Source organism: Pristis pectinata, chromosome 6 (genome assembly GCF_009764475.1).
Source record: "Pristis pectinata isolate sPriPec2 chromosome 6, sPriPec2.1.pri, whole genome shotgun sequence".
NCBI lineage: Eukaryota > Metazoa > Chordata > Chondrichthyes > Rhinopristiformes > Pristidae > Pristis > Pristis pectinata.
This window is the reverse complement of record NC_067410.1, coordinates 58,444,465-58,470,705: the sequence shown is the minus strand read 5'-3', so window position 1 is coordinate 58,470,705 and position 26,241 is coordinate 58,444,465. Positions and strand designations below refer to the sequence as shown.

Genomic DNA, 26,241 nt, shown 5'->3' with positions numbered 1-26,241 from the left:
TGTAGTAGACCATATAAGTGCTTCAATCTTGCTCCTCTGCCCAATAAAAGCATGGTTGATCAGGTATTTCAATTTCTCTCTTTTCTTCTGGTCCTCATTTTCTCCAATTCCCTTTGTGTCCAAAAATCTCAGCCTGGAAGTATATTCAATGACTGAACATCCACAGGGCTGAAGTTGAAAATTCAAAAGGTTTATAAAACTTCGAACAAATAAGTATCTTTTCATCAGTTTTAAATGGCCTCCTCCTTATCCTAGACCATGCCCATGGTTCTAGACTCTCCAGCCAGAGGAAACAGCCTCTTGATATCTACCTTGCTATTCCCTCTCAATATTTTGTGTATCTTAAAAGATAATCACCTCACATTCTATTTAACTACAGTGATTATGAGCCAACCTTCCTTAATCTCTCCTTGTAGTACAAACCTCTCATCTGCACCAACTGCTATGCAAGTATTTCTTTGGGTATAAAGCAAGCACAGGGTACTCAAAGCACTTAAGCAAATGCAGCAAGCATTCTTTACATTTGTACTCAAAGTCCCAATGCAATAAAGGCCAACATATCATTTGCCTGCTGTAAATGTCTGCTGTACTTGCCTGCTTACTTTCTCAGTATCTGCTGAATCAGCACACCAAGGCCCCTCTGTACACCATAATTTACTTCACTGCTATGCTCATTAATTGCATAAACTTGTATCTTCCCCACACCACCCCGTACCCTCATCTTTTGTACACCTCCTTAACATACGTTGACCTAGCATTGTATCACTAGCCAACTTTGGTGGGTTACTCTGGGCTAAAAGTTAATTTGCATAATTCCAAACAAAAACCATGTTGGCTTAACATTCATTGACAGTTGGCCAATTTTGCACATTTTTAGCTTTGAGGAAATTCATTTCTTCCTTTTCATGTGAGCACTCATCCAAGCACTTTTTTTGGTGCAAATTTATCCAAGTGACAACAACTGTAGTGCAACATGCAAAATGCATCTGCAGTGAGCTTTCAACATCACTGGCCAGAATGATCCAGTTTCCACCAAAACCATAAGACGTAAAGGACCAATGTTCAAACTGCAATTTTTTCCTCATTGACATCAACACCTCCTTTAATCTCAAATATAACCCTTCCTCTGGATGACTTTGCCCATGGAGCTCAGGGTCATGGTCACTCTCAGCTTCCTGGCCTCCAGATCATTCCCAGCTTCTGATAATGATCTCTCCTGAATCTCAGTTTTTCCCATTCACTGCTGCTTTGGGGAGGTCACCTAAACAGAAGAGGAGACTTCTACTTTCTCTTCAGCCTACAGGAGCAGCAGAGCAGATATGGTCTTTGCCTGCACGGCAGACTTCCTCAAATTTCAGGTATTTATACACTGTACCCTAATACTTCAGAGACCTGGAGGGTCTCCCCAGCTCCTTGCAGGCTGTCCAGGACCCTCTGACCAATGGATGCATTCTCCCACACCTTCCTCCAACACTGCAACATCTATTGATTCAAACAGCAACACTATGCAGCAGCTGGAAGAGCATTGCTTCTATTGTGGTACATCCACTTAAGAGCGCTCTACAAACATCACATTTGCTGAGCTACATGTTAACAAATACAAGAATTTGCAATACATCAATGGAGAATGTCACAACAAAACCAACAAGATCAGTTTCAGTGAAGCCCAACAACACTGATCTGTGACCAGCCAACCCTAGCCCACTGGGTGTATACTGTGATAGGCCATTCAATTTTGGGTTGGGCCAGGCTATGCCATGCCAGTTCAGTTCAGTACTTCATCCAGTTTAGAATGTTTTGTTTAATATTACCATATACATCCGCTGTTCTTGATTGGTATTTGATGCTTCTCTGTCAAACAGAACAATAACATGATTGAGATTATTATATTTATGGTGAGGGTTGGGTCAAGACGATACAAGCATTCGGGTCAGGGTTGGACTGGTGGTGGTTGGGCTGCTTTCATGTGTGGATTATAATTATATTAATCTGACCCTCCACTCCTCAGTATCCTGCAGTTTATCTTGTTTCCTTTGCTCAGCTGTCCTCTTCAAATGCATTGCCACCTTCCTACCCACCTGACCAGTCCTTCAAGGTGAATGATGTCCTTCCACCCCAGTTCTATGGGGCCCAAGCTGAGCGAAACACTGTGGGACCTGCAGGTGCTGCTTTTATTTGGAATGCTTTAGCTCCATCAGCTGTTTGGACATGGCCCCCATGTGCTCTTGTCATAGAGACCCAAGCCACCCAGTCTTCTTGGATGCTCATTCTCCATTTTAAGCAGTCATAGGCTAGGAATTCCCATAAATTGATGAGGCGGCTGCATTTCTTCCCCAAGGAGACCTTGAAAACATCCTTGGAATATTTACTGGGCACTTTGAAAAAAATCTATTGATGTGAAGGAGCTCAAAATAGTGTGTTCATTACAGGAATCTATCAGGCATCAGATGATGTGACCTGCTCATCTGGAGATCATGCCCTGGGTGAGACTGCTGACATTAGTTTGCCCACACAGCTAGTGCATTTGGTGTGTGTCGCAGAGGCAGCATTGAAGGTACTTCTCCAGTGGTTTGAGGTGCCCATTGTTGAAATGGATTGGTTCACATGTACCAAGATACAGTGAAAAGCTTTTGTTTTGTGTGCCATCCAGACAGATCTGCGAACTACACAGGAGGATGAGCATCATGCTACTCATTAGACTGTGAGCTTGATGCTCGGTCTGAAATCCTGGACTTCAACATACTTTTCCTCAGTCAACTGAAGGCTGCACAGGAGGTGGTTGCGAAGCTTATCACCTCTGCATTTGCTTAAAGGTGGCTCTCAACATACAAAACGTGTTCTCATGTTTGGTGGTGGGCAGGGCATTTGTAGCAAGGCCAGTCTGACAGACAGCTATTGTGTCCCAATGTTTATTATAAGGCTCATCTGCTCATATGCTACAGTTTAAGAGTCAACAATAACTTTGTGCACAGCTGCCAAACATACACAAGTGTCATCTGCATACTATAATTTAACGACCGAGGTTGGGGCGATCTTGGTTCTGGAGTGGAGATGATGAAGGTGGAACAATTTCCCATTTGCCTTGGAAATTAACTCCACTCCAGCAGGAAGATTAGAGGTGAGGTGAGCATTTCTGCAAGATACCTGAAGAAAGTTAAGGCAATGACTTAGGCTTGCTTGACCCAATTCTGCACTCGTATTGGGATCACAGCTTTCAAACCCTTGTGCAGCATCCTTAGAATGGTAATGATTTCTGAGAACTGTTAAATTTGAGGATTCTTCACAATCCCTCTTGGCTGTCAGCCATCTGATTTTGAGAGGTCAAAGGTTGGCCTTCCTCTACCCTTTTCTTGAATTTGTCATGCAGTGAAGATCATGCCCATTTGACATCTTGATGAAATCAGAGGACAACACCTCAACTACTGGAGGATTATGCCAAGGAGAATCTTTCCAATAAAATTTCCCTGCAGCAGACAGCAGGAACCAACTAATTACTGGAAATCTGACAACCCTATTCTTCAAGATGGTCATGACTGTAGCATATCAGAAATATTGGACCTCTTCTCTTCCTGAAGGTTGTGAATTCATGCCAGAAGTACATCTCCCCCCATGTTTCAGCAATAATTTAGTCTTCTCCAGAGGTCTTATTTTCCAGCTTTTGAATGATCTTTCTAACCTCTTTCAGGTTGGCGTGGTGCTGTGATCATGATGGACTGCACACTTTGGAACAGAGCGATGGACACCCATGTCAAAGGCAGAGTCTCAGCTGAGGAGATTTTTTAAGTGCTCTTCCCACAGACACAGAGTTTCCCGTCCTTGGTGATCTCTTGGTTTTCAGACAGTGAATCCATGTTCAGTTCTCAACACTAAGTTCCATTTGCCCACCTGACCAGTCCATTGACATCCTCCTGCAGTCTACAACTTCCTTCTTGCCAATTTTTGCACCATCTACAAACTTTAAATTTTAAATTTTATTTACAGCGTGGTAACAGGCCCTTCCAGCCCAACGAGTCCACGCCGCCCATTTTAAACACAAATTAACCTACCTGTACATCTTTTGGAATGTGGGAGGAAACCAGAGCACCCGGAGGAAACCCACGCAGACACGAGAGAATGTACAAACTCCTTACAGACAGCGACGGGAATTGAACTCCAATCGCTGGCGCTGTAATAGCGTCGCGCTAACCGCTACGCTACCGTGCATTTTATCTTGTCCCCGTACAGTTGTCTAAATCATTGATTTAGATACCACAAAGAGAAAGGAAAATAGTACAGAATTGTGCAAAATCCCAATGTAAAGTTTCCCAGTCATAAAAAACTTTGTTTCATGTTACTGAACCAAGTTTGGATTCATCAAATTTCCTTTGTTTGCTGCAGGATTTTACTTATTTAGCCAGCCTGCAGTGACAGACTTTGTCAAAAGCCATGCTAATATTTCACTTAGAGAGCAAGTGAATGCCCTTTCGTTATTCTTTCTTAGTCTGGCCTATTCCTGTTCCCAGACTCACAGGAATGCAGCTGACTCTCTGAAATGGCCTAACAAGCCACTCAATTTATCAAATTGCAACCTTAAGATGAGATGGGCTTCTACAACAGTACAACAAGATCTACGGACACATTAGTGACAACTTCTTTTAAACTCCAGATTATTTAATTAATTGAATTTAAATTTCCTAGCTGTCTTGTTCGGATACATTTTTCAAGTTTATTACAGCCTTGGTCCAAGCATGGAGATAAGAACCAAGATCTAGAGGCAAGGAGAGGGTGACAGTTCTTGATATTAAGGAAGCATTTGACAGAATGAAGCACCAAGAAATAGTAAAAACTAAAGTCAAAGGAATCAAGGAGGAAACTCCCCCATGGCTGGAGCCACAGCTTGGGACATCACTGCAGGAGTTCTACAAGACAATGTTACAGTGCCAAGCATGTTCAATTGCTTCAACAATGATCTGTCAAATCATCTTGTCAAAAATAGGAACTTTTGAACAACTGCAATTCTACTCGCAGCTTCCAAAAGCATGCCGCAAGACCTGGACAGCATTCATGCATGGGCTGAGAACTGGCAAGTAATATTTGCACCACATAAATGCCTGACAATCATTTCCAACAAGAGATATCCAACCAAGTCCCTTTGACATAGACTTGAATCATTGCCAATTCCTCAATCAACATCCTGCCAGGGGTAGCAGTTGGCGGGGGTGGGGGGGGGGGGGGGTCAATATTGACCAGAAACTTAACAAGATCAATAACATAAACATTGCCACTGCAGGGGAGGATTCTGGTAATAAAGACAACAGAGATGCTGGAATTGAGTACAAAAGAAAACAGAACGCTGAAAGAACTCAACAGGTCAATCAGCATCCGTGGAGGCAAAAGGTACAAATCGCCATTTTGGGCAGAGATCCTGCATCAGGGTTTGCTGGGTTCTTGCAGTGTTGAGTTTTGTTCTGAAGTTTGGTGCCCTGTGGCACATGACACCTGACTTCACAAAGCCTTTCCACCATCTACCAGGTGCAAGCCTCAGAGAGTTCACCAACTCACTAAGGCTTCATTGATAGCACCTCCAAAAAACACAATCTCTCCACCTAGAAGAGCAAAGGCATCTTACATTGGGAATGCCACCATCTTTATTTCCTCTCCAAATCACATGGCATCCAGACTGAGATACATCATTGTTGGTACATTGTGGACAACCCAGGCAATACCAATGTAGGAACATCTCTAACACAAGGTAGTTCAGGAAGCTGGTTCACCAACAACTTCAATTTGGGATCGTCAACAATTGTTGTCCTTGCCATTGATGCTCATTCCTATAAATAAACTTCAAAATAATCACATTACCCTCATTAAATTTGCCCTTCGGAGGCTAGGCTTGCTGGCCTGCAACTACAAAGTGGCTATGATCATATGGACTGTCACTTCTTCCTTTCTAATCAATATTAGGAGTCCTCTAGTATTCTGACACCAAGTTTATAGTCTGAGGATCGACCATCTCCAACAAGAGAGTCCAACCACCTACACCCTTAATATTAAATGAAATTGCTACTGCCAAGTCCCCTGCCATCAACATCCTGGGGCTGACCAGAAACATAAATATTGTGGTTACATGAGCAGGTCAGAGACCAGTAACCTGCAACGAGCAACTCACCTCTCGAGACCCTAAAGCCTTTCCACAAGGCGTAAATCAGGAATGGGATGGGTAAGTCTCCACTGGCCTAGATGAATGCAGCTCCAACAACAAAGAAGCTTGACACTATCCTGGTCAAAGCAACCTATTGGCATTTCATTAACCATCTTAAATCATTCCCTCCATCAGCTGCAGTGTGTAAAGTCGTCTGCAAAATGCTCGGTAGTGACTTACTGAGACTACTCCGATAGCACCTTCCAAACCTCACAACCTCTATTATCAACAACAGGATTGGTTTTATGAAAATCCAGTTGTTTCATGGTTGTCATTACAAATAACTTACTTTTACTTCCAGATGACTAACTGAATTTAAACTCCACAACTGCCATAGTGAGATTTCAACTCCACTACCTGGATTTTAGTCCAGGGCTCTGGATTACCATTCTGGTAACTCAACTGCCACGCCACCATGAACCCCCTCCCCACCATGGGAACTACTTGCAGGGTCCCCTCCAAGTCTCACATCATCCCAACTTGAGAAAGCCCTTCATTGTTTCTGAGTCTAAATCCTCAAACTCCCTCCCAGGTATCTTCAAAGGATTACAGTGGTTCAAGTAAGTGGCTACCACTTCTTTCTAAAGGCCAATTAACGGTGGCCATACCAGCAACAGTCAACACCTGCCCCAGCACCACCGCCATCCAGGGACCCAAACAGTCCTTTCAGGTGAGACATAGATTCACCAGCACCTCCCTTAATATCATCTACTGCATTCAGCGCTCCAAGTGTGGCCTCCTCTGCATTGGTGAGACTAAATGCAGACTAGGTGACCATTTTGCAGAAGTCCTGCACTCTGTCTGTAACCGCAATCTGCATCTCCCCGTTGCCAGTCACTACTCCCCCTCCCACTCCATCAGAAATATGTCAGTCCTTGGCCTCCTCCACTGCCAGGAGAATTCCAAGCACAAACTGGAGGAACAGCACCTCATTTTAAAGACTGAAGGGGAACCCTCCAAGTTGCTTAGTTTATCTAGTTAGTAGCCTATCCAGTCGACTCTCAACTGCCTTTCACTTGCATCTTCCATGACACATATTCCCATCCTGGCTAGTGCTACCATAACAGCAAGTGAATTAATTCAGTATATTCATACCTGGGTATTGCCGAATAGTGGAGACCGTGCTGGTTATTGGGGTAAAGGTATGTGCCAGTGTTGGGTAGCCAGGGATGGCAGCTGATGGCTGATAAGCTGGCAGGAAATACTGGAACTGCACAGGTACTTGCCTTGACAGAGAGGAAAAGAAATTGGGAACACTGAATTAATATCAGTCAGTAAAAATCCCACATAGATTTTGTAACTCAAAATTGTGCCTACACCTTTAGCTTTATATAGACAGGCGATTCCTGCATTATAGCCATTCAGGTTAAGAAATTCACCCTTTCAGAATTCACAAATCACTACCCAAAAATTTGAGATAAAGAATAAGATTCACTCTCATGAAATTTATGCAGAAAAAGTGAATAAACACAAAATATTTTTTTTAGCTAGTGTTCCTTGATGTATGCGCAGATGATGTGGCTTCACCTCAACTGAAAATTGTGACATGGACCATTTTCTAGGAACTGAACTCCCCCTACCCAACCCCCCCCCCCCAAATACTGCAGGGGGTTTCAGAACAACATCTAATTCAAATGAAATTTGTTGACAACCCAAATAGGCAACCTTAATTACAAGCTGAGATGATAACTATTATCTGATCTGGTAGGCAACATCTGCAAGGTGCATTATAGCCTCGATCAACTCGACTTGCGTTTACACAAGTGCATTTTCCAACAGGCCAATGGACATTGATCACAAGTGAAAAACCAGTCTATTTTCCCCTCTTATACTACAAAGAGGACTTGAATAAATATCATCCAACACATGTGGAGCCTTGCACTACAATAAATTGGTGGACATGGAAAGGCATGGAGCACAGGAGGAGGAAAAGGAGATGAAAATATTGACAGGAAAAGTCAATGAAAAAACTTGGATATGCAAAATCTAAATCTTCATTAGTGCTTCTAACATTTCCTCAAACACTGGAAGCCACCATACCTATTCTCAGTTCGTGTTTCCATCGCAACAGGGTTAGGTGACGCCCTATGACCAGGTATAGAGATCAGGTTCCCCCTTTCTGTTGTATAATCAGGCTGGATCCGTGGAGAAGTGTGAGTGATTTGTTGAGGAACAACTTTTGCTGTAACACAATACAACAGAGTATGCATTAATGATGGGGAAATACATTCTTGACTGCCAGCAAATTATTTTTTCAGGAGCTTCAGCTGGGTAATCAAAGTCAGCAGCTGCAGAGAGAATTCTGTTGGAAGGTCATGAACAGAAATGTTAACACTTTTGCTCTCTCCATAGATGCAACTTGACCTAATGAGTACTTTCAGCACCTTGTTTTTACTTCAACTTTTCTGCTACAATTAGTAGATACATAAAAGAGCTACTAAAGAAGATTAGTCCAATGTGCCTATTAAACCAATGCTTGGTTCAGAACAAGAAATAAAGATATGTTTATTAGTCACAGGCACATTGAAACACACAGTGAAATGCATCTTTTGCGCAGAGTGTTCTGGGGGCAGCCCGCAAGTGTCGCCACGCTCCTGGCACCAACAGAGCATGCCCACAACTTCGTAACCCGTACGTCTTTGGAATGTGGGAGGAAACCAGAGCACCCAAAGGAAACCCACACAGACAGGGAGAATGTACAAACTCCTTACAGACAGTGGCCGGAATTGAACCCAGGTCGCTGGCGCTGTAATAGCGTTATGCTAACCGCTACACTACCTTGCCTACCCTGGGTTCCTACTCAATATTTTGCAGCTAGCCCTTTGGGCTTTGAGGCAACCTGCACTCTTACTGATCAGCAGATCAGTTTCCTTTACTGTGCAGTTGTAAGTTGTCCCCCATAGGATCATAAATCCACCCATTTACAAAGACCATTGTAAGGAAACTTAATTTCCACACAGTAGCAAAAGGATTTTGACAACGTCATCCAGAACATTATTTCACCTTTCCCCAGAAATGGCTCAAAGCAGTCAATAGCCCAGTCAAGACTGTGAAGTTCCTAACTGAATGCACCAATGTCAGAACACTATATCCATACTTGAATTAGAACCCAGATACCTTTCAAAAGAAAGTCCAGGCTTCCTATTTCATTTGAGTTTGAAGCCATGGTAGTGGGTTTCACTCACCAACAGGAATAGTTGACGTGGTGACTACAGGAGCATGAGGTGTATGGGAAGCCATTGTCATGTTAACAATTGTACTGGTCGTTACCTGAGCATGGGAAACAGCGCCTGTAAAGGAAAAAGGGATTTGTGAATAGAAATATCAGAAAAACTGACAAATAATGAATCACATAAAAGGCAAAGGCTCACATGAAAGCAACAGAAATTAGAGTCTGAGAGGCAGAAACATGACATAAAATGAGAAATGAATTCAACTTTTCCCAATGCAAAGGTTAGTTTCTAAAACAAAAAAAAGCAATAGGATTTCGATTTCTTTGCATTCACTGCTTTCTTAATGTAATGTTTCACCCACTCTGCTGATCTTGTTGGAATATAGGAAATCTCAAATACTTCCCTCAAAGATAACTTATGAAAAACCAGTGCAGAATATTAAGTGTAATTCTAGTGACTGCATTTCACAAACATTCCCAGAGTTGTTCTCCAGTTCAACAACCCTATCAAAATGCATTTCTAAAAACAAGTTAATTGTGTCATCCAGAAAGACCTGCAGCAAAAGCACAATAAAAACAACAGAAGTGCTGCAAAATATGGTAATACCATACAAATTGGTCAGTTGGTACGCAAAATTGTTTGAAACATTACCATTTTAGGCAATATTTTTCATGTATTTCTGTATTTTCTATCTATGGACTCAGCCTAAGAATTATTAATTTACCACTTGCAAGAGGAGCACGAAGATTAATATCTCTGATACACAAATTAAACAACTGTTGCACCATTCAAACTATTAATCTGCTTTACAACATGCCCAGTTACATAGAAGTGACAAATACAGATAAGAACTGGATAAAATTATATTAAAACCATACAATATTGAACTTCGGAAGGGTAATATTAAGTAGATAATATTAAGATTTTAGTCCCTGCAAAACTGCATCCAACACTGATTTCATTTTTTTCCCTTCCCTAAATAGAGGAATTCAGCAAAACTGAAACCAAGGGATGTCTATCCAATGCATTCCAAGAATTAATTCACCCATGGTGTTTTGTTTTTAATAAAAGAATGAAATTAGAGATGTAGGCTTGTAAAGATTTCAAATGCTGAATCTTTAATTCCATTTGAAAGGTAATATTAACTGTTTCAATGTTTAATGTTCAAAAGACATGCATTGCTGGACAAAATGACTGCCTTTAAAGTTGAATATTTAACACTGCTGCATCAAGGGTGGTTCCACTTGAAAAGCAGTCAACAGCTTTCTGCCTTAAGAGTCTAAAATGAATACAGGTATTTTTCAGAAACCAGGTACTCACCCTGACCCGTGGTAGAAGGGATTGAGTTTGTTGAAAGTATAGGTGCCACAGTGGCAGCAGCGACTGGTGTGCCAGTACTGAACATGGCTTTCTGTTGAAAGAAAATTGTTTGTTGATTTTGGAAGCTGACAGAGTTACTGGTCTGATGCTACCTATTACTTTTAACCATCATTTGACCAACAACAGGAATAGAGTCACCTTGAGATAACCACTAGAGCCTAAAAATTGAATTTCTGATTTATCGTGTGCTAAATGTTTTGTATTCTTGGACTTCCTTACTCCAAGAAATCACAATTGTGTTTTCTTTTGTTCAAAAGCTAACTTGTATATGAGCTAATGCTTGGGCTTACAGCTGCCTTCTCACCTACTGGAAAGGTGGTCAGCACTGTTGAAGAGCTCTCTCAGTGGTCACTTAGGCCACTATGGAGATGAGAGAAAACAGGGAAGAGGGGAGAAAAGATTAAACAGCAAAGTGTTGGGTAATGTGGCCTCCCCACTTTGGAGCAGTGTGACTGACCCATTGCCACAACAATCATTGGAGTACAGATGCTGTGATCTCTCTTAGTACTACATACATGCAAAAGTGGAGCACATGTAAAACAATGTGGAATCAGTGAAAATAAAACCACTGGCCCAGTGGGAAACTTTTAATTTCTAGGGTTCCTGATTTTCTGCACGCTGTCCTCCTTATTTTAGTGAGGGTGACCAAATGTCACACATTGCAACCCTTTGATCCAATCTGTCAGTCAGTAAAAAAACATGCACTGTGCAAATTACAATGGGGAAATGACACCAGCACAAGGGTAAATTGCAACAGCAATCACTTGGCCCAATCTTTCAATGAATGGGATTTCTGCCAGAAATAGGTGTCAACACTCCAGAACATGCACAAAGGGCCTGCAATACACAATTTACACATTAAAAAAAACTTGTCTAATCTAATTTCTAGGCTACATACAAACAGACTTTAAAGCAAAATTTTCCAGACAATCTTAACCAGATCACACACTTGCAAGGATTCAGGTACATGAACACCTGATGGATGCCGACTTGCCAAGAGGTGCAACTTAGCCAACAATGGCAGCAAGATAGTGCAAATGTAATGGCATTGTTTATTACTCACTGTGAAACAGGTGCAATTGAAGTACACCATTCTAGCAGCAAAATTATTTTCCAGCATTGGAAACTGTTTGCACCATTCAGGAAGGTAGCAGTATTGGGCTCAAGAAGTTAAACATGATTATTGTGCTGCAAAAAATGTCCTGCAAATGAGCATGGGATGCAGTTCCTTTGTATGGAAGTTATAATTGACATTGATAGATTCATACAGCACACTCTTCCAAAGAGTTATTCAGATAGTGACTTTTGTCACAGCTACACAACTTTCTTCCCATTTGGAAGAGCAATGAAGAAATGCTTCAAGAACTGGTGAATGATGTAAACTTGGGACAAACAATTATATATACTCCAAATCAAATGCACACTGTCTGCAGTAATTCTTTGCTATAATGCCAAGGTCTTTAGTTCACAAGCAAAAGATAAAATGTTCACAATGTTCTCACCTGCCTACTAAGAAAATACATTTCAAGCATATTTAAGAGACCAAAACGGTTCAGAACAATACGTCACAGTCAAGCTGACTCTCTAGTTTCATATTATAATACACATGCTGATCTTGCAGAGGCAATTTCTGGAAGAATTTATCTGATACAGATCAGAGTACAACAACTTCACAGGGGAGTGGGGGCTTGGGACAAGATGATCAATAACAATGACAGCTACTTGTGGAGCAAAGTCACACTGTCGGGTAGTAGGTGGAACTCTTTACCTGTGTTATGGGATGGAGCTGTGGTTTCTGGGCAGCCACTGCAGGGTGAGAAGGCAATGTGATGCGAGCAGTTGTATCACGGGGCTGCTGAGTACGCTGAATACTAATTGTGGCAGCGGATGGATGAGGTTGGATGGTCAGTGCTGGTCTACTGTAGGGCAGAGGAGGAAAAGAGCAATTCAGACAGGAGACCTCTTGCATTCAGCACAATTCTGAATATTTGCTGACAAAGACTAATGTTTTAAATAGGGCACACAGCCCCTGAGCCTGTTTCACCATTAGATCAAGTCTGAACTGTATCTTAACATCACCTACCCACCTTGATTCCATATCCTCAACACTCTTGCATAAGAAAAATCTATCAGTTTTCAACTGAGCACTAGCCTCAGCTTTTTTGTGGAGTATGTTCCAGATTACTACTATTCCTATGAAGAAGTAATGTCATCCCCGAACAGCCTACCTCTAATTTTATTCCCCCCCCCTTGTTTCCTCTACAGCTGGGGAAATAAAATCTACTTACCTTGTTGATTCTATTCAATCATTGTTAAACAACTCAGTTGGATTGAACCTTGGTTTCCTATAATTGTTGCAAAACAAGCCTAGTCCATAATATAGAAATCTATTCTTATAATGAAATCCTTCAGTCCCAGTATTGTACAAATAAATTGTGCTGCAATTGGAGCCAACATGTGATGTAGTGCTCAGAATTGAAAGCAAAATCTAAATGAGGTCTAACCATTGATATAATATATTAAATTCAACAAGCTTGATACCAGTGTAGCAGAGCTCCTCAGATCAAGAGAGCTTTAGTCCATTCACAGCTATCAATTCAGAACCACTGAAGGGAAGAGATGATTGCTTATTTTTGTAACTCTCAAAGGACCTCAAGAACACTTCTCGATCAATTCCTAAAATAATGCCTACAGTCTGGGGCTTTAGCCTAACTTGTTAGGTTCTGAATTCTTCATAAGCTCAACACAATATTAAGCATTATAGATAAACAGAACTGGTTACAAATCAGATTGCTAATGTCCAAAAATTTAGGAACAGAATTGCTCAAGATAACACAAACAAAATTAAGCATTTATAGAAGGAGTAAATCTGTCAGTCCTATCCCAAGCCTATCAGTGTTCCAGACTAGTTTTTCTTGCACAGCTGTCAAAACTTTGGACAGCCTCCAGCAACAACAGTTGCAATTCTCTGCAAGCAAGATACAGCATCATGAACAAGCTGAAATATAGCATTCCAGCAGAATCATTGTAACACATCAATTCCTGCAGGGTAGAAAGGAAATTCATTGGCAATGAAACATCATACATCCCGAAAAAATTAAGGACTTGCAGGAGGTTCTTTCTTCACCTGATGGAACGTTTGCCATTTAAGTGTGTAAACATGTACACCATCAGTAACTTGTACATTAACGTCCATGGAATCCCACCTTGCTTTCCATCAAATTACCTGTGCGCGACATCTGTCCCATGAGCTGCTGCTGTTGTAATGACAGGAGACTGGGCTCGTGTTGCAGACACTGTTGCCACCACTGCTGAAGGGATTGCTGCAGAAGTGGTTGAAGGTGGGCGAGACTGCCAAAAAAAAAAGTGCAAATTTCCATCTTAATATTTAAACATAGGGGCAATGTCAAATATCCAAAACTGTACAACCTGCAGCCAAGGTGGGAAGTCAACTATTCATAGAAGTATATAGCACTGGAGGCTATTCACGCTACCACGTCTTGAAGTTTGGCACAGATCATGTGGAACTACATGCCAGAAACACAAGTGTAGTTGTGTTGAAAATAATTCGAAGTGACATATGGAAGCCAGCAAGGGTTGTACTACAGATATCTACCATCGAGGTGATGGTGTACATAATGTTTCAACAGTGGATAGGATCAAGTGGCCATAGAAGGCGGAAAAAGACATTGACCATGAACCCAAGGTACGATAGAAGACTCGAGATCGAGATTGATCAGCCTGGGAAGTTAAGAGTGTCCAGATCCATGTTAACTGATTGAAGTAGCTTCAGTCTCATAGATGTTGGGTTGCAGAGAGTCATGCAAGATTTCAGGCTTACCATTCAACAGAGGGAGAGTCATAGGAAAAGACAGTTGATAAATCCCATCAGTAGTGAAACATTTTTATACACCAAGTGATAAAACTTGATGTAACTTTGTACACATGTAACCATAACCAGGAACTTTAGCACAGCCTAATGATGTGTATGGATAAAGATCGCTGGGTGTGCATGGTAAATTCATGGTTCTCTAACGCAACATAATTCATAAACAGAAGATGCCCTGACTGCAGGAGCAGGCTTACCCAAGGATGAAGGCCTGCTCCAGGGTCAGTTAAAAAACAAAATTGCTACCTGGTTACTACTGGGAGAATGTCATTCATTCCTTCAGAATGGCCCAGGGACACTCAATGACCACTGTACATTCTTTGGGTGCTCACCTTCGAAGGCACAATGACCCACTGACTGTCAGCAGCACGAGGTGCCCAACCACATACGTCCTCCACCCTTTTCCACTCAAGATAAACCTTCAAGAAGAAGCTTCCATTGGGAACTGCTATTTGAGAGCTCTCACCTTGGTGGAGATCAGAGGCAAGGTCATGATATGCACACAACTTTGACCCTTTTACCCAGCTTGTTACACCTGGGACTTGTAATTCAAACCTACTCTGCACAATGCACCTGAAACACAACCAGCAGAGGTTGTCCATGCAGCAAGCATTTTTAATCATCAAAGAACTTCATACATTTAATTGCAAGATAAAATGCATCCATCATGGGTTGATGGAGATATTAACAGGGGCTCATAATTTAGAGTTAAGTGGTTTACCTGTATAGGCAAGTGCAGAGAATGTTGCACAGCAGTCTGAGGATTCCCTGCCGTCGGCAACGGTGCTGGAGCAGGGCGCAGAACTGTAGTTCCTTTGGAACTTGATATTGCTGCTGCTACTGCTGCACCTATGGAGGACATCAGTTTATTAAAAAAAAATTTCATCTCATCAACTCTCAAAAGCATTGAAAAGCACCTCCCTTGCAATTAATTCTTTGAAGTGCACTGATTCAGTATTGTAAGCATACCAAACTAAGGACTGATTAAAGAATACAGATGGAGATCACTGCTTCTGTGTGAATAATGCTTTAGAATCTTTGTTTATTTATATATTCTTTTCCAATTTAGCTGGGTGCACATCCAGGCTCACTGGATCTCTGCTTAAGTAGACATGGATGTCTGGCACCTCGACTTGTAGTGCTCCCTCAAAACTTTGACACAGTTGATGCACTAAAGCATGAAGTGAGGTTTCCACCTAGTCGCCAAATGCTAGAGACAGCAGCATCAAAACAGACAATGAAGATTGCTGGCCTGCTGAGTTCCTCCAGTACTTCGAGTGTGTTGCAATGAAGATTATACTAGATTTAAAGAAATAATAAAGATTACTTCATCAACCTGTTGAGTACAAGTTGTACAATGTGGACTTACATGAGTTAGGAGGTTTCTCAGTTTTACTAGTTTATGGGAAGAGTAAAATTACCTTATGTAAACTGTACCTACAGCCCAAAATAGAAAGAAACAGAGGGGGGAAAAGGGGGAATTGTGCTTCAAAGAAACCACGTTATGTTTTACATTTGGACAATGCTGTTGAAAATTACTTTACCTCTAGGCACATGAGATGAGAACATATGAGTCTGCGCTGTGGATGGTCCAATGTGGAGGGAAGCTGGAACAGGGTTTCGGATAATAGACATCTGCACATTGGGGCCCATCAGATGAGGGATGTTGGGATGTCCCTACAAAGAAGATCATCCAAATCAAGTCACAATGGTGATGCCACAACTGCAAGATTAAATGGTCTTCTTGTTTGAGTGCTGGAATGCACTTGTTTTAGGCTTGGAACAAATATAGGAGAATTGTGTTCTTACCTGCTGCCCACTGATTGTAGCCACGGGGATCGCAGAGGCCTGTGGAACACTGGTGTCCATGCTAACTGTTACATGTCCTGAAACCTTAGGAGGAACAGTTAAGTGTCCCAGGCCAGACGATGGAGCAGGAGCAATGGGCCGACTTGGCAAGGGCGACTTGAGTGTGGTCTGGAAAAACAAAACTTCAGTCTGACTTTACGGAGAAAAACATAAAAGGGTAACAGTGGAGCTGGGAGAAGTTGCCTAAACTTCAGTTTGTTTGGAGCTTTTCCACAAATATGCACATTTGGAGATGGGACAGATATTACCAAACAATATTACCTCAGAACACCTGGCAGTAGGATCTCAGGATTTATTGATAATAATTCTGTAGCTCTTCAAAAACAAATGTTAATCAGATCCCGATGGCATCATTGTGGAACTGACTTAAAAGTATCAGAGTTCAGCATTGGCAGGTCACAAGAGCATTCTCACTTCAACGGGTTCAGAAGCTCTCCTCACAGATTTCCCAAAGACAAGGTCAGCATTCACCATTTTAAAAAAGGTACAATTAAAAACACAAAGAGAAGCGCCTTCAGTGCATCACTTGAAATGTGGAAATGAGGAAGAAAGCACCCGGTTCCTGGTCTTGACCAACATGTGTTTACTTGTGTGGGCCGTCAGGCAGGATAAATGAAGCTGGTATCCCATTCATCACTTGTCACATGTACTGACAGAAAGTGTGTATTTCTGGTGCTCAAAGGCGGCAGAATTGGCTGCAATGCCCGACACGATCTATAGCCAGTCAAGTTACTTGCAAGGAGAAAGGCCACTGGATGAAACAGAGATAGTTCATGAGAAGCTGTTAACCCGCCAGACAAAAAAGGATGAATGAGAATGTAACCAAATGTTGTTATAGTTGATGAAGGTTTTATAGCCATTAACGTGAATGCCCCAAGGTCAGGATGTTGCCAGGATTGGAGGACTTTAGTTATGGGGAGAGATTGGATAGGCTGGGCTTGTTTTCCCTGGAACAGAGGGGGCCAAGGGGTGACTTCACAGAGGTAAAGGCAGTCTCCAGGTTAAGCAAGGGTTCTAGTTCTGGGAACTGTCAGTAAACTGATTTCTCTATAAGGCAGAAACATCCATTTCCTATAGTAACCCATATCATATCACTCTACCGGCTCTGATTCTTTCATTTTTTTCTATAATCACTTTAACACTTCCCATAATTAAACTAATGGAACATTTTTGTATCCAGTCGTCAATGAAAACCATGAGATGTATTATTATTAGTTGAAAAATGCTTTAAAAATATATGGGAGAGTTTGCATCAGCAGATTTCCTTCAGTCAGGTCATTTTTAACTTAGGGGAAGGGGGGGTGGGGGGGGGGGGGGGGGGGGGGGGAGTTCCTGTATTTAAAATTAGGTGAGGCATAGATAGGGTAGATAGTCAGAATCTTTTTCCCATGGGAGAAGTATCAAAACCAAGTGGGCATAGGTTAAGGTGAGAGGAAGGAGTTTGAACAGGGATCTGAGTGGAAGTTTTTTTTAAATACAGAGTGGTTGATATTTCGAACACCCTGCCAAAGGAGGTGGTAGAGTCAGATATAATCATAACATTTAAGCAGCATTTAGATCAGCACTTGAATAGGCACGGCATAGAAGGATATGGGCCTAATGCAGGCAAATGGGATTCGTGTAGATGGAAAAGGAGTCAGCATAGATGTGGTGGGCCAAAGGGTCTGTTTCTATGATGCAAGGTTTTCTAATGGAGGAGGACTTCTGACATGGTCATGAAGCTGAGCAGTTGGGAAAGGGAGTGATGAAACTGCTGCAACATGCTCCAAGGACTGGGAAGACAAAAAGAAAAAGGCAGCCACTGAGCTGCCTGCAAAATATTTTCTTCCTAATTAAGCTGGCACAACCTTCCTCCAAGAGCTAGAACAGGTCCCTCGAGCATTCTTCCTCAGATATACCCACAAAGATTGGTCTGAACTCTAAACAAAAGCTATAAATGAGTGAATCTTGCATCCAGAGGAAACAAACAAGGGGATGTACTTTAATCAAATAGATGTGCACAGCATTTCAAACCATGGCGTGTGCCCAAAAGACAGAGGAATGGTTTCGAAGAGGACAGTGGAGTAAGCTACCAACTGCAAAAACAAAATAATAACTTTGTCACATCTCCCTCTTGCAATTCAAGTATCAGAAGAAACATAACCAGCGTAACTCAAATTGCAGATCATTTGCTGGCAGCAACTCACGTGCCTTTGGACGCCTCTCACAACAAAGCATAATAATAAATGACATTTGAAGTTTTCTTAAGATATGTGGCAACCAGTCAGATTTTTTGGGAAGGGTTTCATTTACTTACCACTGGAAACAATATAGGGTTGGCATAGTTACGTTGGGTTCCGAGAACCTGGACAGCCCTAGCTGAGAACTAAAATAAAAGTGTGTTACTGGCTGGCATGGCTCAATACTCAAGTCCACTGTTTATGTTGTCAAGCAGTTAGCATGTCTATTTCACGGTGAAGAGGTCCCTTTAACAGGACCACATAACTCATTTCAAGTCAGCAAATTTCAACAGGGATAGTGCCCTAAAAAATCCTGCAATGTATTCAGTTGGTCCACTGGAAAACACATGTTAAATCTCCTTCATAAATTGCCCTAAAAGTGCCTCAACAATACTTTTTCTGACTGCTAATTAAAACAGTAGGTTCCTGTTTGGCCCATTCCCTTGAAAGGAGAGCATTACAAATAGCTTCCATGTTATTGGATATACTAAAAGCAACATCTGAGAAGATGAGTCATTCTGAAATAACTGAGTCAGTCTTTAGTGCCGACGAGCCAAAGAAATAGTGAGTTAACTTCACCAAGGATAATAAGCCCAGCCTATATCATTTCTGATATCACAGAACTAGAAAAGAACTGCATTCAGCATGCTAACTTTTATAACAAACAAACTCCAAAAGGATCTGCATTACTGAGCTTGGATGTACAGGCAGTACTGGAAGTTGGAACTGACATGCCTTTAAACTAACCTGAGCCACAGCATAGATACAGGGATATGAGGAGGCCATTCAGCTCAAGTCTGCTCTGTCATCTAATTAAATCACGGATGATTTGTACATTAGTTCCATTAAACACCCTAGTTCCATATCCTTTGACGTCCTTACTTCACAGAGTCTACTGATCCCAGTCACGAGAGCTCCAGTTGTCTCCAGTATCAACTGCTTTGTAGGAAGAGTTGAGTCACTATCCTTAGGTGAACAATTGCTTCCTGATTTCATTTCTAAATGGAACAGCACTAATTTTAGTCATGTCCCCTTGCTCTTGATGCTCTTGCCAGAAGAAACAGTTGCTCTACCTACCATATTGAATCCCTTCATTATTTTGAAGACCTTTATTAGATTGTCTCTTAATCACTCAAACCAAAGCACATGCAGACCAAGTTTGTGTGACTTATCCAGAATAGTTAAATCACAAAGAACAAAGAAACATGAACTAGTTGCAGAATTCTGGGGTTGCACCCCAGGATGGAATGTTACCGACATCAAAACAAGACCATGTGGGATGTTCACTAATGTTGTTGATTAATGGAGCACTGGCAATAAACAGGAGAATGCCCAACCTCAAATTCTACCTCAGCTGCACATTTTGCGTCCCAAGGCATTGCTTGCAGAATCTTAATCAAAAAACTCAATGGGCTCTGCAAACAAGTGTTTAAAAACAGAAGAACACATACCTTCATCAGACCTTCTGGGAAGGACAGCTGAGTGGCCTGAGCTAGGTGCGTGGGAGGTGCACCCATAGTCACAGGCACTCCAGGCTGCTGCATGTGATGCTGGGCTGTTGCTAATGGCTGTGTGTGAGTCTGCACCTGTGGGTAAGGCCGAACTACCACAGTCTCCTGCTTTTCATCACGGAATGGTAGTGAAGATATAGGATTAGAATGTTCTCGTGGCAAGTGCTCCAAATCTCGATTCATCTCCTCACTGGCAGCTAGGGGAAAAAATAACAGTAATTAATGGACACAATAAAGCCATACACAAGTACCTGATTTCACCTTAACACCCCATTTTGATCAGCTAACTGCCTACACTCCTCAAAGCCTGCTCACCATCCTTCTTGATTTTAATCTCCCTTGGCCTCAATGCACCCGCCTACCTCCCCCTTTCTCCATAACATCCTCCTGCCCTACAATCTCTTGAGATATCCAGGTTCCTCAAATTCTTGTGGCCCAAAATCTCCTCTCATAAAATTCCAGTCATGGCCCATTAAACATATTAAATAAAAACAAAAGTGTCTTTGAATGAGCAGCCTCATGTCGGCTTCGAGGGCATCCCTATTTAACTCATTTCAAAGCAATTCCATCTACGCAAGTCTCTTTGTGATACTCTAACAAGCAAAAGTCCAATCAAAACAGTGCAAGCCAAGCCAAGCACTGCAAAAATCACTTAATCTTCACAGAGGCTGCTGAGGAAAATGAAGATGCTGAACATTACCCGTAATGGTATTGCCTGATGCCACCGGACCACTGGTGTTCTGCATGCTGGTGATGGAAGACTGGCCAGCTCCCAAGTTTGATGAAGATACACCAGGTCGTGGAAACTGTTGGGTACTCATTGGGCCCTGGAATAAAACAACAAGGTAGATTATACAGCAAGAACAGTAGAGGAGAGAAAAGAAAGTACAAATGCACTTTAATCCTTTGGCTTAATTTCCCTTTTCTGAAATCACTCAAAAACTCCTTCTCTACTGACCGTTATAAAAAAAAGTCAGAAAATTTTCCATCCAAGGATGAAATGCACTGCTCAGTTCAGCGTGGAAATCACTGAGACTTCTACAGGCCAAGCAGCTTAAGGTGCCAGTAACTGCCACCATCAAACCATTTCTACTCAGCCTATCACACACATTTTCTTTCTTCTATCCACCCCTTCCCCCTTCTTGAAAACTAACTTGCATCTGTCTCTTTTCCAGTTCTGATGGAGGGTAGCAGACACAAGAGACCACAGATGCTGCCTGATTTACTGAGTTTTTTGCTTTTATTTCAGACTTCATTACACATTGCTCTCCCCATTTAATGAAAGGGCATCCAAAATTTTTGTTGTTGCAGGCAGCACATTACATTCCAGAACATCGAAGACAACATTATACAACACAGGTGGCACACAGCCCATTGTGTCTGTGCCAGCTCTTTGGAAGAGCTCTCCAATTTATCCCATTCCCCCGTTTTTTTCCACTGCCTGGTAAATCTCTCCTTTTCAAGTATATTTATCCTTTGCTAAAGTTACTTTTGAAACTGTTTCCACCATCCGATCAAGCAGTGTACTCCAAATGATAACTTACTCATTCTCTTCTTGGTTCTGTCTCCACTTAGCATTAGTGTTCAGTGGTTGCTTATACTCCTCAAAGATAGTTTCTCCCCAGCTAGTCCAGCAAAATCCCTTCAGTGCCTTTATAAAATTGCTCCATGATTTTCTCTGCTCTGAGAAGAACAATCTCACTTTTGTCACCACATAACTGAAGTTCCTCTCTGGTACAACTGAGATTTTTGTGACAAAAAAAAGGCCAGGACAAGGAAGTCCAGCTAAACCTCAATAAATCACTAGCTAGACTTCCACTAAAGTGTTCTGTTTAATACTGAATGTTAATGCCTTGGAGGAATAGGTTCAGTTACGTGGAGAGCTTGAAGAAACTGGGAAAATGGTAAATGTGAGAACTTAATTCTCTACTGTGTTTAATACTAGACAGCAAGCTTACTATAAATGGAAGCCGTAGCTGGCCAACCTTCCACCAGTCTGATCTGCCAGTTACCCAGAGATCATGGTTGATCTCTTAGCTCAACACCATTTTTCCTGCCCTATCATATCCACTGCTTCCTCAAATATCCAGAAATCTATGACTTTCAGTTGAGTACAATCAATGACTGAGTCACCGATGCCCTTTGATGTAGAGAATTCCAGACTGACCACGCACTGAGTGAAGAAATTACTCCTCATTTCCATCCTAAATAACTGATCCCTTGCCCTTAGCCAGGGGAAAACATCCTACCCTGTCAACCCTTCCACATATTTTGCTTTTTCAATGAGGTCACCTCTCATTCTTCTAAATTCTACAGATCAGAGGCCTAACCTACTCAAACTCTCCTCATATGACATATCTGTTGTCCCAGAAACCAGTCCAGTGAATCTTTGCTGCACTCTCTTTACAGTAATTACATTCTTCTATATGAATGACTTAAACTGTACATAATACTCCCCTTGTGGCCTCACCAAGACCTTGTATATTTTTAAGACATTTTAAAAGATGAATGGGACGTGAACAAATTGGTTAGCCTTTTCAGAGATCTGCCACAGGCACCATAGATAAATTACCTCCTACTATGCTAATATTCTCTGACTGATTCTGGTAGATCTCCAAATCACTCACAACTTGTCAGCCTTCCAAAAGCACAATCCCTAAAACTGGACACAATGCTCCAAATGACTCATCGCAAGGTCAAAGCATTGAAATACTGATGCAACAGGTACAAATTTTTGGAGGGTCAAAGAAGAAATTGTGAGCTACCAAGGGTAAAATGATAACCTAGAATCAGCGAATGGACTCCCCCACCCAACATTCCTTCTAGTTGATATTATGACAAATGAAAAGGTCCCCAAAATAAAATTGGGAAACGTGACAAGACTAATGATGCGGAAAAAAGGCAGGATGTGGTCATATTGTTCAGAAGCCATAGGGATGGACAAGAGTTCTACTGGCTAGAAGCGTTGATGGCAATAGATCGAGAAATGTGGAAATAGCTTTCTGGTGTAATGAGATACCAGGACATGGCATGCATCAACTCCAACCTCCTAGGCAATCTCGACCCACTGCAATTTGCCTATTGCCGAAACAGGTCTACAGCGGATGCCATCTCCCTGGCCCTACACTCAGCTCTGGAGCATCTGGACAGTAAAGACACGTACGTTAGACTTTTGTTTATTGACTACAGCTCTGCCTTTAATACAATAATCCCAAGCAAGCTTGTCACCAAACTCCGAGACCTAGGACTCAACACCTCCTTCTGTAACTGGATCCTTGACTTTCTAACCAATAGACTGCAATCAGTGAGGATAGGCAGCAATACCTCCAGCACGATTATTCTCAACACTGGTGCCCCACAAGGCTGCATCCTCAGCCCTCTACTCTACTCCCTATACACTCATGACTGTGTGGTCAGATTCTGCTCGAACTCCATCTACAAGTTTGCAGATGATACCACCGTTGTAGGCTGTATCTCAAACAGTGATGAGTCAGAGTACGGGAAGGAGATAGAGAGCTTAGTGGAATGGTGTCATGACAACAACCTTTCCCTCAATGTCAACAAAAGAGCTGGTCATTGACTTCAGGAAAGGGGGCAGTGTACATGCACCTGTTTACATCAATGGTGCTGAGGTTGAGAGAGTTGAGAGCTTCAAGTTCCTGGGAGTGAACATCACCAACAGCCTGTCCTGGTCAAATCACGTAGATGCCACGGCCAAGAAAGCTCTACTTCCTCAGGAGGCTAAAGAAATTCGGTTTGTCCCCTTTGACTCTCACCAACTTTTACCGATGCACCATAGAAAGCATCCTATCTGGATGTATCACGGCTTGGTACGGCAACTGCTCTGCCCAGGACTGCAAGAAACTGCAGAGAGTTGTGCACACAGCCCAGCGCATCACGGACACCAGCCTCCCCTCCTCGGACTCTGTCTTTATCTCTCGTTGCCTTGGTGAAGCAGCCAGCATAATCAAAGACCCCACCCACCCGGATCATTCTCTCCTCTTCCATCAGGTAGAAGATACAGGAGCCTGAGGGCACGTACCATCAGACTTAAGGACAGCTTCTACCCTCTGTGATAAGACTATTGAACTGTTCCTTTATACAACGAGATGGACTATGACCTCATGATCTACCTTGTTGTGACCTTGCACCTTATTGCACTGCACTTTCTCTGTAGTTGTGACACTTTACTGTGTACTGTTATTGTTTTTTTACCTGTACTACATCAATGGACTCTGTACTAGTTCAATGTAACTGCACTGTGTAATGAATTGACCTGTACGATCGGTATGCAAGACAAGTTTTTCACTGTACCTTGGTACAAGTGACAATAATAAACCAATAACAATTCAGCTATGCAAAGAGTAGAATATATAAATGGGATTGGCTGCCAACCCGAAAACTAGGAAAAAGATTTCCAATTTTATGCAGAGATTTAAACATTTAATTTATTGTGCTTTCCTATTCTCCTCAAGTATAATGGCTGGACGAAGTAATAGTGAGTGAGGAAAGGACACCGCTCCCTCTCTATCAAGTAAAACCAATCAAGAGCTCATTGTATCTATCTTCCTCACCACGTTCTCCCCTTTCTCGATCACTGCCCAAACCTTACATTGTTTGCTTTTTCTCTTACCTTTATGCAGAATGTACTAGACTTCATTTCTATAAAGATGAAAATGAAGAGCAGAGAAGTCTTGTTAACTTCTAGTAGAACACGTGGAAGATATAGTGACACTGAAGATATACAAAAAAATTAATAAGATTTATACAAGAACAGAGTGATTATACAGATTGGGAAAGAATGAACAGGCTGAACCACTTTTCCAGAAGACAGTCTGAGGGTGTGGCTAGATAAAGGTCATGAAATCATTTGATAGGATAGACACAGAAGATGTGCTTATTTTGCACAGAGTTGTGGTTACATGGAATGAGCTGCCAGAGGTGGTACAGGTCACTCCCAGCCTACAGCAGGGTTCCATAACCCGAACAGTTCACAAGTCGAAACTGCAGCCACAAACCAAGTTCCCAGGTGGCAGCAGATGTCTGCAGCCCCTCAGCAGCTGGTAAATCCATTCCAAATGGGCTTACATAAAGCAAGCGTGCATAAGCTGGGCAGAACATATAGTAGAGGCAAATACAATTATAACGTTTAACAGGCGTTTGGACAGGTACGTGGATATGAATGGAGTCGAGAGATAAGGTCCTAATGCAGGCAAGTGGGACTAGCATAGACAATCATGGTCATTATGGACGAGTTGGGCTTAAGTACATCTTGTATATCATCGTTCATGTGTTCCACTAGAAGCTAACATGGCTGCTCTGCACTGTACAGCTCTACGACTCTAAAATTTTGTGCCAATAATAACCCCAATAAAGAATCCAGGATTTGATTAGAATGGAGAACCCACCACCACATGGTCAAGACAAACATACAGCTGCATTCAAGGAGATAGGGTCACAAGGGAGAAGGGCAATGAAGAACATCTTGGGGTTAGATGAGAAGGAATTTGCCATGTTAAACAACAGATGGCCTGCCTCTGCAGCCATTTTTAAATTGTCTCTCTCTCTCTCTCTCCCCCCCCCCCCATCACTTCCAAGCCTCGCTGCGTTTCCATTTCCCTCAGACCGACACTACCTCTGATGACATTGCCCCTAGCTCTCTTTCATGACTCACAGGCTAAGTGGTATCTTTGCTCAACTAACAGTTTTCAGGGCCTCTCCCAAGCTCATAAGCAGTGTCAGGATTTAACATCTTTCTTTCATCCCCCATGATATATTTCATCCCCCTTTTCCATTACATTGCCTGGGGCTTGATTTGTCTCATAGCTGCAAGTAGTATCAAGATGTCTTCATTCCCTCAGTAATGCAGCCCCTGGTCTGACACACCCCATACTGATGCAACCCGAAGCCTGATACATCTCACTCTCTTAGTCATGCCAGGGTTCTTGCGTCTATCTCAGTAATATAGTCGAGGATCTGATGTCCCTTGCCTTCCCTCAGAAATACAATCCAACGTCTG

General features: G+C 42.1%; 1 protein-coding gene across 1 annotated transcript in view; it reads right to left on the bottom strand.

Annotated features, from left to right (window-relative positions):
• Positions 1-26,241, bottom strand: part of LOC127571344 (histone deacetylase complex subunit SAP130-like) — a 59,663-nt gene that overhangs the window by 30,113 nt on the left and 3,309 nt on the right. The window contains 11 exon segments of the mRNA XM_052017633.1: positions 7,277-7,407; positions 8,222-8,363; positions 9,367-9,471; positions 10,675-10,765; positions 12,503-12,653; positions 13,961-14,085; positions 15,345-15,472; positions 16,168-16,300; positions 16,433-16,600; positions 20,163-20,419; positions 20,923-21,049. Coding sequence (XP_051873593.1) covers positions 7,277-7,407; positions 8,222-8,363; positions 9,367-9,471; positions 10,675-10,765; positions 12,503-12,653; positions 13,961-14,085; positions 15,345-15,472; positions 16,168-16,300; positions 16,433-16,600; positions 20,163-20,419; positions 20,923-21,043 — 1,552 coding nt within the window. The 5' untranslated portion in view covers positions 21,044-21,049.